This window comes from Filicampus tigris, chromosome 6, assembly GCF_054856515.1.
Source record: "Filicampus tigris isolate MCC_2025a chromosome 6, RoL_Ftig_1.0, whole genome shotgun sequence".
Classification (NCBI taxonomy): domain Eukaryota; kingdom Metazoa; phylum Chordata; class Actinopteri; order Syngnathiformes; family Syngnathidae; genus Filicampus; species Filicampus tigris.
Window position 1 is genome coordinate 9,972,571 of NC_141222.1, and position 19,947 is coordinate 9,992,517.

Here is a 19,947-nt window from a genome sequence, read left to right on the forward strand (position 1 = left end):
TTACAGTCAGAGGTTGTTTTAAACCTTAGAAATTCCGACTTCCAACTAGAACCAGAATGCACCATCAACAGGGTTGTGTGGACGGTAACTTCCTGTTCCGAGGGCGTGCGGATACACCCTTTTTGCGTCATTGATATCACAACCAATTGGAACCGTCGATGCTTGGAGTAACACGTCACTTAACAGCGAGCACAAGCCGGCTGAGAGTGAGGACTCGTAGTTGCCTCTGTTCTGTTGCTTGCCTACCTTTTTTTTTTTTTTTTTTAGTTTTAAATGTTGTATTTGTTAGAATAGAATAAACGCCAAACTACTGACACAGACGTCACTCTGATATTAAAGGTAAGATTATGTATGTATTTTATCCACGAGACAATGTATAGCAGATTGGAGGGATTGTCGGAATGTGGGCTAATGCTAAATTCCGTTAGCTATGTGGCATACCGGTTTCAGGTCGTGTTAGCAAAGCATCGATATAAAACGTTTTGTTTTCTTTTATTTGACTAAATCTAAGTATATTTTCTTCACGATAAGGGTTGTTTTTTTAAATTGTCGTGCTGCCTATTGTATTAGGTTGATGTGTAAGACGAAGCCCTTGTGTCTGTTGATGGGTGACTTCTACGTACGTGGCCTCGTATGTACCGTACAACACTGAACTGTACTTTTGGAAATGAAATCCTCTTTGCTATTTTATTGCCTCTATCGAACGGGTAGCATTTCTTTGTACGGTACTTTTTATGTGTCAAGGCTTGTATACCTCTGACCGTTGAGGTTATTCCATTTTATTTTCCAGACAGAGTCTTCAATGAGTAATTTTAAAGACATAAATGGTTGTGCCTAATTCTGTCGTGTTAATATCGACATTTTAAATTCATGTATTAGTTTTTCAACGTGTTCTATATAGACATTTAACGCATCTCTGCAATGAACATAGACATTGCAGATTCAGCAATAAATACACAGAAATTGATAGGACAATATTATGAGGAAAATGTAATGTTGACAATGACATTTGAGACATTTTGTAAGTAAACAGGTTCAATATTTTTGAAATGACATGGGTATGTTCAAATGTGCCCAGTAAGTGACAACAAGTCAAGACCACATGGCATCACAGAAATCATTTTGTTGCGTTCCCCCCGCCTCCACATTTGGCCTTGCAAACAGCAGTATGTCGTCTGGTAGCGATTGAAGTTTCCTGCTACAGCAGAAGGATACTCATTTGTTTGCTAAAGGCGAAACAATATTTCATTAACACAACAAGCAAAGGTGGAGTAAAACATTACTAAAATGTCTCACGCATTCATCATAACTCGCTGATCAGGTTTCTTGGGGATGCTTTTGTACGTCATGTTTCCAAATTAGAAATGGAAATGTAATTCAAACACTCTTTTACTGTTGGTTTAAGACCAGATAAAACCAGAAGCAGGTTTTGTGTTAACGTGTCTTATTCATACTGTCTTCTGTTGTCCCTTTTCTCTGTCGAAGCTTGCTGATGGCCACCTACCAGGAATTTATCCAACAGAATGAGGACAGGGATGGGGTGAGATTCAGTTGGAACCTTTGGCCCTCTAGCCGACTAGAAGCGACCAGGCTTGTGGTGCCAGTCTCATGCCTCATCACACCGCTCAAGGAAAGGCCCGACCTGCCTCCAGTCCAGTATGAGCCTGTCATGTGCAGCCGATCCAACTGCAAGGCAGTGCTCAATCCGCTGTGGTGAGTTACAATACACCTGCACAGAGTGTATGCTACTGTATTTTTAGGGTTTTTTTGGTTGTTGACCTTTTGTGACTGGCCAGCTCAGAGTAACGTTTCATGTTATATTACGTTGTGTACTGTACAGGTATAGGCATATTATGTTCGCCTGTTAAACTCTATTTGTTGAGACTGGTTCTTCATTTGGACTAAGTCTCACAAAATACAGAAAAAGGACAGCATGCTCTCCTGAGATATGCTGAGCTCATGCTGACTTGACATCATGCATGACAGAAGTTCTTCTTTTTTTTTTTAGTGTTTATACAAGCCTCAAATCTAAAGAAAATAGGGACCCAGCAAAAGTCTAGATTCTTCAAATATTTTTTGACTTAAGTGCATCTATTGTACAAATAAACCTTGAGAGGTAAATTATTCATTTGCAAATGATCAAAATAATTCCCTTTGTCATCTTTTTTAAACCCTTGTCAAATACTACAACTGAAGCATGGTGAGAATGGGTGCAGTGTTGCGGTTGGTAGACTGGATGTGGCATGCTGAACTCATCTATTCTTACTGGTTTTGATTGTTGCTTCTGTTAAAAAGCGTTATATTTTTCGTCCAATGTGCTGTCTGGGGCACAGCAGATGAACATCTAGTTTTCATGTATTTACTTATCATTAACTAGCAGTAATAAAGTGTTGGAGTGATCGTTCTTCCTGTATTTAGTTACAAACTAGAAAAACTAGAGGGAGACATTTTTTGGTGGGGGGGTTGAATTCCGCGGGATTCCCACTGTATGAGAGTCAACTTTACCTTTAATCCCGGGATTGGAACTGGTCATTTTTATTATTTTATTTTTTGGGGAATACTATGGTCTTGGACTGGGATGCGACGGGATTTTTTTCTGTGGGAGTGGGTTGGCACGGGTGTGAAAATCCGCTCGTGTCACACTGTAGTACAAAAGTTTTTGTTTTTATCCATATTTTACAGTCAGGTTGACTTCAGAGCAAAGATTTGGGCCTGTAACTTCTGCTTCCAGAGAAACCCAGTAAGTACGGATCATTAGGATGTTTTGAAGCATACGTTACTTTGACTTACTAGTTTTGTCTATGTACCCCCTGTGTATGTTTGCAGTTCCCTCCCTCTTATGCAGGAATATCAGAAGTGAACCAACCAGCTGAACTCATGCCCCAGTTTTCCACCATTGAGTACATAGTGCAGGTACATACAACACATGTTTGTACTGCAACCTCAGGCATGGGTTTAGGGATAGTTCAGTGTGCACCATGGAAATTCTGTTTTGGTCATTAGCATACCACACACACTGAAACAACACTGACTCTTGTGCAATTTTCTCCGCTTTACAGCGTGGATCGTCAGCACCACTGATCTTCCTTTATGTAGTAGACACGTGCTTGGAAGAAGAGGACCTCCAGGCCTTGAAGGAGTCCCTTCAAATGTCCCTCAGTCTTCTGCCTCCCAATGCTTTAGTGGGCCTCATCACTTTTGGACGAATGGTCCAGGTTCATGAGCTCAGTTGTGAGTTGATCTCCAAGAGTTACGTGTTCAGGGGCACCAAGGATCTCACCTCCAAACAGATTCAGGTGGGTGAAGTAAGACGCTGATGAATTAGGATGCTCATTGCTCACTGTGAATAGTGATCCAAATAGCTGTCGTACATGCAAAACACACCTCGTGATGCTTGCTGAGTTGATGTCTCACATCAATTTCTGAGACTCAATCTGACGGCGGTTTTCACACTTATTACTAGTTTTGTGTGCTGCTGAATACTCGTACTTAAGTAATGGAAAAATGTCTTACTTTGTTTTTTGTTTTGTTTTTTCAGGAGATGTTGGGTTTAACGAAGCCTTCTGCATCAGGACAGCCAGGACGCCCTTCTGCACCTCAAGATGTTGCAGCCTCTTGCAGGTATAAAGGGGTAGCAATACTCCCTATTCTGCTTTTTGTTAGTGAATGAAAGCTGTTTCTATAAGTCCCATTATTTAAAATGACTAACATCTAATCTTTGATATTCAGGTTCCTTCAGCCCGTGCATAAAGTGGATATGAATCTGACCGACTTACTGGGGGAGCTCCAGAGAGACCCCTGGCCTGTTCCTCAGGGTAAAAGGCCTCTCCGATCTACTGGCGTTGCGCTGTCTGTTGCTGTGGGTCTGCTGGAGGTAAAACAACCTTGTTACCAAAGCCACAAAGTGAATGTCATATCAATAATAAATAAGAAATTAAGCCATTATATAAGAGAAAACATTCTTGACACATTTACAGTGCATACCAAAAATTATTAGAACATATCCTAAAAATTAGAAAACAATTATTGGGGTTATCTTTTAAAAAAAAAAAAAATGTTTCACTGGCGATCCATCCATCCATCCATTATCTGTACCGCTTCTCCTCACAAGGGTCGCGGGGCGTGCTGGAGCCTATCCCAGCTGTCTTTGGGCAGTAGGCGGGGGACACCCTGAACTGGTTGCCAGCCAATCGCAGGGCACACAGAGACAAACATCCGCACTCACAATCACACCTAGGGGCAATTTAGAGTATCCAATCAACTTACCATGCATGTTTTTGGAATGTGGGAGGAAACCGGAGTGCCCGGAGAAAACCCACGCAGGCACGGGGAGAACATGCAAACTCCACACAGGGAGGCCGGAGCCGGGATCGAACCCGCGACCTCTGAACTGTGAGGCGGACGTGCTAACCAGTCGACCACCGTGCCGCCTTTCACTGGCGATGTGATATGTAAATACAATACAAGGGAATATTAACAGTCACTGACAGTTTTCCAAGTCCGAATAAGCAAGTTCACAAACCTTTATCAGATGATAGTGTGTCTTATTCATAACTAAGGTCAAACAGAATGTGATCATAATTAATGTACAAAGTGAACGTTTTTTCTTTTGGTTTGATAGCACTGTACATTGAACTTTAGCCACTTTGTGACGACTCCTCCACGCGTTGCTGCTGTTAACAGCGATGCACTCTGCAGAATCGTTATCTTTTTCAGAAACGGTACATGTAATTCTCTAGCTCAAAGGCCAGGTCTGTTTGCCTTCTGTCTTTTCCCCTTAACCGTCATTATCCTCTAATCTGTATGATTATGTAATGCAAGTGCAACCAACCACTCTAGCCAAGCAAAGAGGCCTCATAAGATTAAATTTAGTTTTTGTCAGTGACTTCAGACTGAATTGTTTGTCCGGAGGCATGTTAGCCTTAAACTTGTGAAGCAGCAAGGCAAAAATTGTTCTCTACTCTGAGCTCTTTTTATTCACTCTGACGCAACTTGAATTAAGCATGTTTCTGCATCTTCTTGGGGGCTGCTTTTGCTTAAACTGGTTTTCCGAAAAACCTTTCTTTCAACATGCGTTCACATTGGCATCAACAAAATTCCTTCCCCTCAACATGCCTCTTCCAATGGAAAACATGAAAACCTGTGCTCATCTATTGCGCTGTATTGTATAAATAGTATTGTAATACAAAAGAATGTCACATATAAACATCTTATGTGTTAACTAAGGCTGTAACCAACAATTTTAAGAATCAATTAATCCGTCCATTATCAGATTAAAAAAAGTAAATTTCTTCAAAAAGCGGACATTTCAAAATGACAGTACAGAAAAGACACAAACAAAAATGTATTTGTCTGATTCGGTTGCTGGTTTGGTCAGTAACATTTCAGTAAATAGGTAAACATTTTGCTGATGTTTGCAAATATCTTATTTTGATTCACCACAAAAGTTATTAGTCCGATTTCATTGAGGACCACAGAAGATCGGAGAATATGATTTACTGTTAAGATGCTGAAATTTCAAGGATTGGATTTAAAATTTTGTAAGGTCTGGAAACAATTATTCAATTATCAAAAATAATTATTGATTAATTTGGTAATGGATTAGTTGTTGATTAAATGATTAATCGTTGCACCTGTAGTGGTAACTGCTCATAGTCACTGTTCAATTAAATTGTATTATTTTACTCGACTCTTTTGACATCTGTTGTAACAATCTCTTAGGGTACATTCCCCAATTCGGGTGCTCGTGTGATGCTGTTCATCGGAGGGCCCCCCACTCAGGGCCCCGGAATGGTGGTGGGAGACGAGCTGAAAACCCCCATCCGCTCCTGGCATGACATTCAGAAGGATAACGCTCGCCACCTGAAGAAGGCTACAAAGGTGAGTCAAAACAAATCTAATGCTGTTCAATGATAACCTCCTTTGGACTAAATGTTGTACAATACATAAAATCTTCACTGCCTTCATCTTCTTTTTAATATGCAGTATTATGAAGCCTTAGCCAACCGATCAGCAGTAAACGGCCACAGTATTGATATCTACGCCTGTGCTTTGGACCAGACTGGGCTGTTGGAAATGAAGTGTTTATCTAATCTCACTGGGTACGTCAGCACCTGACAGTCAAACAATCGTGGGTGTGGGATTGTTTATTTGGGTATTACGTACACAACATTATGCAAACAGACAAGAATTCTACTCCTCCTTACCATACCTTTGCGATTGATTCTCATTCAGTAAGATATTTTAGGAACTTTTTGAGTTAAAACTAGTTTAAAAATCCACTTTGTGTTTTGGACTTTCAAGTTTACTGTCCCTACTTCGAAATTTGGGGCCTAATATAACACATTTCAGCCTTCATTATGGGGAGATATTCCACATTTCTTAAAATGTTGTGATGCGGTGATAGTCAAAGACAGGAGAGCTCTTATTTGTCTGACTTCCATTGTATTGCTATCAAAATGCAAATGCAACACAAAGTGCTCCACAAAACAAATGAAAAGACACAAATGCATCCCTCCCTACCACCTGCAGTCTCTGAACTCCTGGGACGGCCAACACCCATGGGTCAAGGTAGTTACCTTTAATTTATAAAAATGATTAAATCAAAAACATGGATGCTGAGACAAAGTGTAACTCAAAACATTTTAGTTGGCTTTACATGATCAAGATTTTTGAGGCCACAGTGATTTTAAATAAACTGCTCACTGATCCGATCCACAAGATGGAATAATATATCTATTTACGTAACTTGTTTATTTACTGTATATACTTGTGTATAGTGTGCTTTGCATCAACCAAAGTATTCCCATGTATTTTTGCTGATGTTTAGCAATCTTTGCCAGATAGAAAAGATTACAAAAATCCGTATGCGTGTACCCAGCCTTAGATCAATAATCACTTTTCGTACATTCAAATAATTTCTACATTTTTCATTGTCAAACATCCTGCACTTGTTTTAGATTTGTGTTTTCTGCTGGACTCTTTCCATCTGGACTTACTCTCCATTTGCTTGCAGTCGTATACCTTACATCATGTATTTACTAGGTTTAGGAAAGCATGAAGTGTGTGTGTTTGTGTTTAAATGTTTTGTATGATGTTGTGGTTGCATTTTTTTTAATCATTATTTTGTGTATTGTTTGTACGTGTTGAAAGCACACCTCTAAAATGAGATGATGTATCCCAAGGGGCTAGCCTTTAAAAGCAATAAGTGGGAAACCCTGCGGCTATGTTATAATTTGCAGAGCCCATATTGATCAGACAGTGAATTAAGACATTGGAGTCGATAACAAAATGTGGATCAAATGCAAACTATTGCCCAATCCAACAAGTACAGTTGCCTGCAATCCGTTCTGTTCTACTGTCCTTGTGGTTTATAATGATTTAAAAGCTCCGTGGCTTTTTTGATGCGAGACTTCAAGTACTTGACCCTCCACCTTAACATACCCAATCATCTGAGTTCTCTGTAGTCTGCTGCAATAGTAGTGTACAGAACCGAAGATGGACAATGTGTGCTTTTAAAAAAAGAATTATATGAAGGTGTAAATCGTGCACACTTTAAGCCCAAAATATGTATTGATAGTCTGCAGTGCACTACACTATTAGTCTGGATTCTTCAAATGTAAATTGCAAATAGTGAAAAGATAGCCAAGGCAAACATAAGAATGGTCTCTGCTCTCTTCTCAGGGGACACATAGTGATGGGAGACTCCTTCAATACCTCGTTGTTCAAGCAAACCTTCCAGAGAGTTTTCAACAAAGACTATAATGGCGACTTCCGCATGGCCTTTGGAGGCATCATGGAGGTCAAGGTAAATAAGTGATTTGTTCTAGAAAATTCATCTATTTTTGCAAGCAATGTTGGAAGTGAATAATGATGTTTTGATCAGGGGCTACATTTCCATGATCGTGTATTCCAAAGCTGAACCAATGTCCTTGTGTCTGTGCAGACTTCACGAGAACTGAAGGTTTGCGGGGCCATTGGACCTTGCGTATCGCTCAACTCAAAGGGCTCCTGTGTATCAGAAAATGCAAGTCATTGTATTCTGTTGTTGCTATTTGGGGGTGCGCTGTCATTCTTAACAATTCATTGTTTTGTGTAGGAGATGGGTGTTGGTGGCACAAGCCAGTGGAAAGTGTGCAGTCTCAGTCCTTCCACCACTTTGGGCATTTATTTTGAAGTGGTAAATCAGGTAAAACATCAGGAAAATTCCTTTGTTTTGACCGAGTAAACGCAACATTGTCACCTTAGTTGATAGTTATTTTGGCAATTTAATAGTTATGTGCTGTCTCGTTGTGTATAGCACAATGCACCAATCCCGCAGGGTGGCCGAGGGGCAGTCCAGTTTGTAACCCAGTACCAGCACTCCAACACTCAGAGGAGGATACGTGTCACCACAATTGCCAGGAAGTAAGAACACTTTTGATTATTGCGTGGATGCGGTCGATCATTTTATGCAAGTGTACTTGAATATTGATCGCTTTATTCTGTCAATTGTCAGAAGATTACACCTCAAATAATTGTCACCTAGACTACGCCTGTCACGATAACTGCTATCTCGACTTATTGTTCAATAAATAATTTGTCATTTCCGTGCGTGGTTGTTTACATACCTCATCAACATTCATTCCTGTCAGTCACCTTGCTTGCCACTGTTTTGCGAGTTGGCACTCACACACACAGCGTCGAAGCAGAAAAAAAGAATTGGCTGTAGCTGTACAGTTACAGTTTCAGATTTCCCGACAGTTTACGGTTATAACACCTCACAAATGCCGTTACTCGCTTCATAGCTAAAAAGATGTTGCTCACCGTGGTATAAGGAATGCTAAGGCAGTTTGTGTGAATGCTCAATCGCATGGACATTTATGTGTTGTTAATCTTCAGGTGCAATTTTTGTGAATAGAACCTCAGTGTATTTTATTTATACTTTTTTATTTATATACAATGTTTTATTTATTCTTCTACATTTCACTTCCAGTAATTAATATTTTTGAGAATCAAAAATTAGTTAAACAGGATGCGCTTGAATTATTATGCTCCAACATCATTATATCAGTGTCATAAAAAAAAAAAAAAAAACATCAACGAAAATATCATTTAGCGTGGTAGTTTCTGGGGAAATATATCATTGTAAGAAATGTGTTATGGTGACAGGCTTAACCTGCACCACACCTGTGTTCAACTGCACCCACTGTGTTCTCATGTAATTTGTGTCCCCACCTAAGCTGGGCGGATGCACAGTCCCAAATTCAGCACATTGAGTCATCATTCGATCAAGAAGCAGCTGCTGTGCTCATGGCTCGTCTGGGAGTCTTTCGAGCAGAGTCGGAGGAGGGGCCTGATGTCTTGCGCTGGCTTGACAGACAGCTCATTCGCCTGGTGAGTGACTCACTGCAGAATGTGAAGAACACTGCACCGTTCATCACTAATTAGAAATATGTCTATGGTCCTAATTTTTTTTTTTTCATGTATGCTTTCATGTCATTACAGTGTCAAAAGTTTGGTCAATTCAATAAGGACGATCCAACATCCTTCAAGCTATCAGAGTCCCTGTCACTTTACCCTCAGGTACATTACACATATCTACAAGCTCAATGTGATTCTTTAAAAAATAGAAATAAAGAGAGAAATAATACCAGGTCAGGGTCGACGATATTAGATCGTTAATCGGTTTAACGTGTTCACGATCTCATAAAGTCGAAAGATCGTTTGATCGTCTACATGGCACATTCTAAACAGTTTAACTCTATGACGGCGCAAAGCCGTTGACGCGTATACCCGACCAACCAACCAACCAATCACAGCACGCACAGGGCACTGTACGTGACCCTCCCTGCCTCCCTGTTTGTTTGTATAGCGGGGAATTATAGTGTAAAGTCACCACGAAGCAGAGTTGGTCCCGAAAAGAAACTCCACATCCACAGTGTCGATTTGGTTTGGCTTTTCCTCGGAAGAGAAATCGCAAAGCAGTTATTTCCAAAGTTTGCAGAGACTCGGTTCGGACGTCAGAGCCGACAGCCAAAGGAAACGGACACATGGTAGCCAGAGGCAGCCGCTAGCTCCAAGCTAACGCAACCCACGGCAACACAGCCATTTAACAAGAGCACTCCATATGAAAAAACGAGCAAACAGTGTAAAGAAGTAATTGAGGCAGTGACTTTAAAACAGTGGAAAACGAGGGGTTTAAAAGACTCTTCAAAGTACTACTAGATCTGTGTTTTTATGTTTACTTTGTTACCTTTTATGTTTACATTCACTGCACATTTTGATCAAAATCGTCACTATTCAAATTAAAACCTGTTCAGAAAGCTTAGCTGAATTAAAATGTCATTTTTTTACTTTTAGAGTTTTTTGCACATTTTAAATGTTTTATGTTTTAACATGAGGAAAATGGTCAGAAATGTGCGATTAAAAAAAAACCGATGTAATAAAAGAATCATGATAAAATCGTGATTTTATTTTTTTAAAATTGTGATATGATATTTTTGCCAGATCGCCCACGCCTAATACCAGGTAATTTAATGGACGTGCAATGGTCTCTTCAGTAGAGGCAGTTGCACACTCAAATTGATAGTTGATTTAATTAATGCAAAGTCTGTCTCATACCTGTATAAGTAAATAGAGAATAAAAAAAGAGCACCAGAATGTTTGATACAGCTATTTACTGTATCTCAAAGACTTCAAGTGTAACGGCTACATGATGATGAATGTGACACTAATATTACCGGTAATTTACAAATGATGTCTTGTTATTGACTTGCAGTTTATGTTCCACCTGAGGCGGTCGCCCTTCCTGCAGGTGTTCAACAACAGCCCAGACGAGTCATCCTATTACAGGCACCACTTTGTCAGGCAGGACCTGACACAGTCGCTTATCATGATCCAGCCCATCCTTTACTCGTACTCCTTTTATGGCCCACCAGAGGTCAGCCTTATGCATTTTTGACTATTGATTTTTGTGAAGTGTGGAGCATTGTGTCATGTAAATGTCATTATTAAAAAAGAACAACAATATATCAGTGATTGTTCTCCCCCTCAGCCTGTACTCCTAGACAGCAGCAGCATCCTTCCAGATCGAATCTTGCTGATGGACACCTTCTTCCAGCTTGTTATCTACCATGGAGAGGTATTCACAAGAATGTGTTCTTCTGCTTGAATTTACTCTAATGGACACAAGAATTATAAATGCAATGCTTGCGAGGTTTTGTTTACCGGTAGTTAGTTTTGTCTAGTTTGAAAGTGTCTCTGGTTTGGACAGTTTGATATTGGACAAGTGATTCCATTAGGATTGCCTAACATTTGTCCTTGTGTCTTTAATGTCATTGTTCTGCATCTGTTCTGCTTGTCTTTTTGTCCCTAGACCATAGCCCAGTGGCGAAAAGCAGGATACCAGGAAATGGCAGAGTATGAAAACTTCAAACAGCTGCTACAGGCACCTTTGGATGATGCACAGGAGATCCTACAGACGCGCTTTCCCATGCCGCGCTATGTCGATACAGAGCATGGAGGATCGCAGGCCCGCTTCCTGCTCTCAAAGGTTAACCCTTCCCAGACCCACAACAACCTCTACGCCTGGGGACAGGTACCCTTTTTGACTTGTTTTTATTGCTGTAAAACCACGCATATCTGTGTTGGCATTCGCAAATTCACGTTGGAAGCTCTTTTTGGCGACTATCCGCTACTATTTACTGGAAAAACTGTCTTTTTCCTATTATTTGCAGTTTTTATGCTCAGGCCAAAGCCACTATTATTCTATTCTCTCATTCACTGTCATTGATGAATTTACTTGTCTTTTCATAGTCCAGCTATTCAATCCCAGGAATTTATTTATATTTTTTGCAAATTATTTCGAACATTAGGGTAAAAGAGGGTTTGAAAATGTCTGGCAGTGAATGAGTTAAAATATGAAAAATATATATTTCTTTGGCAATATCTTTGCTGCTAAGGAACGTGAAGTGAGGGGGGCAGCGTATCAGTTACTATTACATTTACAGCACAGTTAGTCAGAAATTTTATTATAGTTATAATCACTCAAAAAGAAACCCAACTAACACTTTGCACTATACACACACATGCATTTGCACGCACGCACACACGCAAGGAAAAAACGTCAGTATGAAAGGGACTATGCTGTACCGTTGGCTTGATCAAAGTAATTTCCACTGTAGTCACAAAATAGACCAGCATCTCACCAACTAGTTTTTGGAGGGACGCTGGTCCGAAGTGGAACTTGAATAGTGAATCTCTGATTCCAAAGCCACACCCCACCCCTTTCCATCTCATCCTTACAGATGAGCTACTGCTGCCCCATGGCGAACTGAAGAACATTTCCAATAAAACCAAATACATGTTCTAAAACAGTCATTGTAACAAAAAATTGATGGGCCATTAATCCAATGAGTGCAATTGTGAAAATGGTAAAGGATCTTCAACTGGTTACCTAAATGATTCTGCCCCTCCACAAATGAAAGATTTTAATATATAGAAACATCTCTAGCCAGATAGACTTCAAAGTAAACCTGTCAACAAATGCAGGATCATGGATTACGTAATCTCTTATCCTAAATGGAGAGTAGGGAAAGATGAAAATAGATTTAATCTACAATTTGCCAAATCAAGGAAGATGTGCCCGATGTGGTGAATATGGCTATGGCAGCCTCAGATTGAGATTGTCAAGAGCACTTGCATAAACTAATCTTAATGACAAATGCATTTAGTTCATTAAAGTGATTCAGGGATTAGAGTCATAAATTAGATTGGATAGTCTGAATGAGTTGGGGTGTGGGCGGCACACTCATGGCTGTTTTTCATCATCTTTGTTTGGTGTGCAACTACAGGAGACGGGAGCGCCAATCCTGACTGATGACGTCAGTTTACAGGTCTTCATGGACCACTTGAAAAAACTGGCTGTGTCCAGCTCTGCTTAGACCTGTCAACATCCCACTTTGCCATTGGGGAGAACATAAGGAATTGACTAAACATTCCAGTCCAGCTATCAGCATCCACAAAGAGTGTCTGCCTCTAAATGTTCACTTGCTTTTATTTTTCTCTGTTTCGACTCATATGTGAGCTCTCCAGTGTGCAATTAGCAAATTCTCCCTTTCTATTTAATATTTGATATGACCTTTGACATGCAAAGTGATTCAAATAATCATTCTTTTTTTTTTTTTTTTTTTTCATAAGTGTGTCTGTTGCAGCATGCTGCTTAATGCAAATATATGTTTGCTTTGTCTGGAACTAAATAAATGAAGTGTAGAAAATGTAATTAATATCCTAAATAAATTGTAATGTATGTACATGTAACTGTGCCTCTTAAACTTTGACCGGACTGGTTGCTCTTATTTGGTATTTGAAAGGGTGAAAAGTGCACAGTGGATTGCCCTTGGGGGCAGTTTCTAAGAAAATTCCATCAGAACAGATTATTGTTGCAAGGAATTTGAAGTTTGTCACATCGTGTTTTGGATGATAAACATTGGGGTTGATTTGGAACTTTGTGCAACTATACTGTAATCCATTCAGGCCGTCTTGATTACCATCTGGTATTTTGCAGCCGATTGTTGCACAGATATCTTTGTAATCAGACTTTAATTTAGTTAGATGAGACTGTTTTAGGATGTGTCTGAATCCTTAATGTGACCCATATAAAGGCTTGTTGCCTCAATGTTGCCTGTACTCAAATAAACTTTTAAATATTTTTGGATATTCCGCATGCAGCCCACCATCCATTTGAATTGTATGAATGGTTAGTACAGAAAAAGGGGAGGGGCTACCACTTCCCTGGCACAGGACCTTTTGGCACTGATGCCCCTTTGTCCCTTTTGCTCTTGTTTGTGAGTGCGAAAGCCACTTTTGCCTAAAAAAATCAACATAATTTCAAGTCATTATTACACTACCCTTGGTCACAAGGTCCTCGCGGATGACGTCATATACTACTATTAGACGCACCGCTCTTTCGAAGCTGAGGTGTCGCTGCCCATGCTGTCTAAGTTGACCTGTCCGTATATCCGTCACTGACGGACTCACATTTTGCTGACGATGGACGAATGACGGGACAAATTTTAAAATAGACCGATTAAGCATAGACGGAAACCTATTGATTTGGGCTGGCATTGGTCTGAAGTCTGCCCTTAGAGGCTACGATGGCCGTGCTGAGAAAAATAGTGAGTTGTTGCTTGGGGGACAGATTTGAGTGAGGGACCAGGCTGTGAAGATACTTCTTCCCAATCCCACTACCCACACTTGCACTCTTGTGCCCCTCATCTGCACGTTCCCACCAAGGGTATGAGTGTGTAGGCCCAGGGCATGTCTATTCAATTAGCGTTCCCCGAGCCACATGCGGCCCAAAACCAACCCCTGAGTGCTTCAGCCTGTGGTCCAGCCCGCCTGAATTGAAGTGCATTTAAGAGATGCAGAGGGCATCTGGGTTTGCAAGATTTCAGAAATTTCTAGTGTTTGACACAGTGAATGCAGCACTCGCATAGCCTACCCACATTGCAGGGTGTTGTTTTGAAACGTGGCTATCGGTGCTAACAGGAGTAGTGTCAAGATACTGGGAGAAACACGCTGCAGACGGATGACGAATAACAGATTCTCAATATTTAGTAAAATGCCCAGCTCTGGTCGCTAGTACTCACTCCGTTTTTATTTTTATTCTGGAATTATCCATATTTTCATATAAAATCACCCATTTTTAATGCAATTACCTAGGTCAAAGGGAAAATCTGGAGAGCAATCAATGTGGTCTATTAACGTCAAAATGCAATATCTCTAACGGCGAAAGATTTATGCTTCAAATGTTCAGAATTACATGCCAGAACAATAAGGCATAATGTGAAAATGGTGATGGAAAAATTAGCCTTCACTGGCCTTGGAAAATTAGGTCAAAGTCACATGATGACACAACATGCTGCCACAGAAGAATCTGAATGTTGCATTTGATTTGATCTCATTGGGCATTACAGACTGGATTTGGTTGCAGACAAAGACCCTGTACTAGTGCTGCGCAAGTCCGTCCTGGATGGATGTCCATTTTGTCGACAGATGGAGAACAAAAAACTTTTTAAAAAGGACGGACTAAGCAAGGACAGGCACCTTTTTAAAAAAAAAAAAAAAGCAAGACCACAGTTCTCTTCCTATACGACAAAGCCGAAGCTTAATTAACTGCCCGCACAACACTTTTCATGTGCCTTCCCTGCAGTAACGTTGCACATGCATAGTCTGCCTTCTAGTAGTTTAACACATGTAATACGCCATTTCACTGATTGACAGAATTCCATGCCCAGGCTGTCTTGAGTGTGCAATCCGGGATAATGTATGTTTTGATTGGGTGTAGGAAAAACGTGGATAGCAGTTTTGTTTTGTTAATTCTTTTCCCTTTGCATGCAAAGTATTTCCTTGTGTTGGACATCTTTAAACTGTAAAAATCTCTGCCATGTACACTTAAACGACCCAGAAGTGGAAGTCTTTTGTTTCCTCCCAATATATATATATATATATATATATATATATATATATATATATATATATATATATATATATATATATTATTTATAAACTATAACCTTACCCAACATACTCACTATACAATACGATACAATACAATTGTATCTATATAACGCATTTCATAACAGCTTGAGCTGTAACAAAGCACTTTACAAACAATACAATCAATAGAACAAAAACAATAAAAGGCTGTGATACATGTATTAATAAATATAGACATAAATAATATAGAAATATAATTAAAATATAAATAATGAAGCCAATAAATTGACATAAAACACTATACACAATTGACACCGGAATAGAGCCGAAAATTTCAGGTCTGATCAAAAGCCAGAGAAAAGAAATGTGTCTTCAACCGGGTTTTAAAAATGGAGAGAGAGGGGGCTTGCCTAACAACCAATGGGAGGTCATTCCAGAGGGAAGGACCAGCAGTTGAAAAGGCTCGATCCCCTGTGAGGCTCCTCGGCACCTCGAGCAGCGCCTGGTCCGCAGACCTGATGCTGCAGGAAGGTGCGTAGGAGTGGAGGAGCTCAGAGAGGTACGCCTGGGCCAGGCCATTTAATGACTTATAGACGAATAAGATAATCTTAAATTGAACCTTAATGCACTAGGAGCCAGTGAAGGGAGTCCAGAATTGGTGCTATGTGCTCCATCCTCCGAGCCCCAGTTAGTAGGTGGGCAGCAGAATTTTGGACCAACTGGAGACGTTTGAGGGAGGACTGGCTGACTCCGAAATAAAGTGCATTGCAGTAATCTAGCTGATATGTAACAAAGGCATGGATGACTGTTTCTAAGTGCTGATGGGAAAGGAGGGGCTTTACCTTAGCCAGCTGTCTAAGGTGAAAGAAGCTCGACTTTACAACAGCGCTGATTTGCTGGTCCAATTTAAGATCACCCAAATGTCTTCGGTATACAACAAAAACAAGGTAATTGACATTGCAGTTCGAATACTTTTGGAGGGGACTGTATACATAACCTTTCCCAACACACTCACAATACAAACAGGTACAAATCTAAGTAAGAAGCAATGTTTTTCTGAGCTTCATTTCCCAGATAATGCCTTTTTCTTGAACGCTTCTTTTCTTTTGTGTACTCATTGTGTAGTATCTCATAGCTACTTCTATCTCATGCACTGAGCCACCAGCCTAACAACCAATCAGAGTGATCGTCACCACCACTCACCGATCATACTGCCGATTAACGGCTCATTCATTCAAATCTAAGAAGCACAATGAAACAAACATCTCTTAATTCTTCACAATTCTAAACATTTTTTACTTAGATTTGTTTCTGCTTGTGAGTGTGAGTGTGTTGGTCAAGGTTGGTACAGTATATGGGAGCCTTATTTCATGAAACCCTGACTGTGGATGATGGTATAATTTTCTCAGCCATGTTGATTGTGTGCTTAGGCGCGTACAGTAAGTAATAGGGATGTCACCATACGATAAGTATCGCAATATTGTGGGGAGGCAATATTCTGCTTTTGTGCATAACAGCATTCACAAGGAAATTGGCTTGGCCAGTCATGCGCTGCTATTGGCAATTAGCGTGGGTCTTAAACATAGGTGGCATGACATTAAACTGCACTAATAAACTAATCACCAGAGGAAACTGCACAAATAGAAAACAACTTGGACTTTTAAACAGATTTGCTGCTATTAGTATCGTGACATGACGACGACGATATATTGTGACAATTTTTAATATCGCAATATCACGATATTGCCGATATTGTAACATCCCTAGAAAGCAATAATCAGTAAATATCAAATGTTTCATTGCTATGGAAGGTTTATTTCATGTTGTGTTTAGCCCAATAGTATCAACACTTATTTAGATTGATGGTAAATTTATGGTGTCAGTGCATCCAAATTTCTCAGTGTAATGTGACCATGTGCAAGTGGCACTAAGGCAGAACTATTTATCTGCAAAACAGAATCAAATTTATAAAAACCTTCCCCAGCCTAGTCCGCCCACCACCCCTTCCCATCGGTAACCCCTGACACATCGCTGCTCTTGTTAAACGATTGTCATGTTGTCATTTGTTGCTACTGTAGGCGTCCGCATGCATCTGCAATCTTAAAACCACTCGCACACCATCTACTGTCACTGTAAGCTGATTTCCGAGCATCCAGACAGTATGATTTCGAGGATCAGTGAACCACAGATTATGAGGACTAATCCTCAAAGGCTATCTGTTTAGCGGAAAATTCTACTCTTAGCAGCTTTGAGGGTGAGTTGCCACAGAAATACAAATGAAGTCTGTGTCAATCAAAAGCTTAGGTCTAAAACGTAGCACTCAGAATCCGCATATGGTTATAAGGTATTCAAATCCAAATAAAAAGTTGCGATGCTGCTCATGCTTAATCTCTTTTGACATGGATACTTGTGAAAGATACCGAAAGCTCCTTTTTTAGCCGTCCATTTTCCTGCCCAGAGCAATGCAGTACCATATCGAAAATAGGGAAAATAATCACATCCTGTCCTGTATTTTTAATCTGTTTGTTCCTGCTGGGACCTTGATGCATGCAAAGACAGCAGCTGTGCTGACATTAAGTGTAACAAAAGAGCATTACAATATCTTTCTGACCACTTTTTTTTCTTCAGTGATCATTTATGATGCTCATGACCATGTGACCCACAGGCTTAGGCAAAGCTGTGAGGAAATGTGTGTGTTTTAGTACTATTTCATATCAAATCCTAACGGATCAGTTCTCCTACGTCCGCCTGATGAATTACGTAAGAATTCTATATGGATTTCGTCCAAGCATATATGGATTAAAGATGATCTGCTGCTGTCATCAGTGGATGCAACGAAACTGTATATTTGAAGATAGAGCTAGAGCTTCAATGTAAGTGTAATAAAAAAAAAAAAAATCTTTGGCATTGTCGAGATCAGACGCTGAAGTGGGCTACTGTAGAACTGCACTGCATTCCAATGAAAAAGTGTTTCTAATTGTACTTTGCAGTGCCCATGTGCTGAGAGCGTTCTGAGGAATTTTGCAGCCATCAATCAATCATGGTCATATCACAGATTAACGATGTTTGATAATCCTTAGTGTTTGTGTGAGCGTGTATGCGTGTGGGCGTGTGCGTGGGTGTGTGTGTGTAAAGGGTCATGGCATGATGAATGAAGTTCTCATTGGTAGACACAGTCATTGTTTGCGTATTTTTAAATGATTAATAATCTGCCAATGAAGCTTCACTTTGCGTCGCCGCTCTCATTCCTTGCCACTGATATCAATCTATTAAAGCTAGCGGCGTTCGAGTTTAACCTCAAATATTTAGCTTTAGCGTCGGACTCATCTGCTAGCTTCCATTACATGTACGTGAGTACTACTTTAACGGAGCCTACCTGCCGAACTATGGCAGCACATGAGTAAAACTGATGTAATTTCCCCCTCATCTAAGAAACAAAAGAATACGATGTTAGTTTAACACATTTTAATCATGTGCAGCCAAAGTAAATGTTAAAATTGAGTTAATTCAAAGGAATTTTTCTTCTGTGTGATCTGTGAAAAAAATCTGCCATTCCTCCATCTGTGCCTCTAATACAAGAAACTATTTTGCCCAAAGAAAAAGAACCAATCGGAGACAGAAGGTGTGAATTACGAGATGTCAACTATTTACTGACCTGTTACCTTGTTACCACAGAAAAGCACTTTACTGTATCTCTAATAGAGTGTTATTATCACACCAATATCGTATGGGTTTGATGTTTTATTTTTTTGCGTGGCCGCGGGTGGTGGGCCCATTTGTGTGAAGCATGTGCCCACGAGTCATGACAAATGAGTGACACCTTATAAGTCACACCTTCTGTCTCTGATTGGTTGTTTTTTCTCATGTGCGGTTGTTTCTTGTACATCTAATTAGAGGCACAAAATGGGGGCAGAGACGACTGATTTTTTTTCCACACCATATTTATTTATCATGTACTACGGTTAAGTTATAATGACTGTTTCAATGAATACGACTCAATTTGTGTTATGTGTTTCTTTTTATTGATAACTCTCCATTTAACTCATAAGGTGTATTTTTAAAGCAAGCCAGAGTACCCAGAGAAAACCCACACAAGCCCGCGGAGAACCTGCAATCTCCAGCCCAAAACTCTTATGAATTGATCGTTTGTGAGATTTTGCCATATCAGCATGATCCATCCATCATTTTTTATACCGCTTGTCCTCATCCTTAGGGATGAGCACTCTTTGGGTGAGAGGCAGCCTGAATCTGTCGTCAGCTAATCACAATATGAACTTGATTGGACCCTCGGACCCTGTAGGGTTTTTCCACATGGCTATTTGTATTTGGTAAGTATGTATACCTCCTTCTGCTTGTACCATTCTTATGTCTTTGTCCACTTTACGTGGGCCCTGTAAAAGCCAAGCCAAGGTGGCAATCAAGTGCAATATCAGTAGCATGTTATTTAACTGAATTTGGGACACACTG

At 40.1% G+C, this 19,947-nt stretch overlaps 1 protein-coding gene across 1 annotated transcript; it reads left to right on the plus strand.

The window, feature by feature from the left end:
* Positions 1–159: 159 nt before the first annotated feature.
* On the plus strand, positions 160–13,698 carry sec23b (SEC23 homolog B, coat complex II component). The gene is made up of 19 exons (XM_086033510.1): positions 160–339; positions 1,486–1,713; positions 2,683–2,740; positions 2,827–2,913; positions 3,060–3,296; positions 3,539–3,621; positions 3,730–3,874; positions 5,722–5,880; positions 5,986–6,101; positions 7,684–7,807; positions 7,946–8,026; positions 8,099–8,188; positions 8,300–8,406; positions 9,222–9,375; positions 9,487–9,564; positions 10,760–10,921; positions 11,036–11,122; positions 11,357–11,578; positions 12,834–13,698. The coding sequence occupies exons 2-19, from the start codon at positions 1,493–1,495 to the stop codon at positions 12,921–12,923; spliced, it is 2,301 nt and encodes a 766-aa protein (XP_085889636.1). The 5' UTR covers positions 160–339; positions 1,486–1,492; the 3' UTR covers positions 12,924–13,698.
* The last annotated feature ends 6,249 nt before the right edge of the window (positions 13,699–19,947 follow it).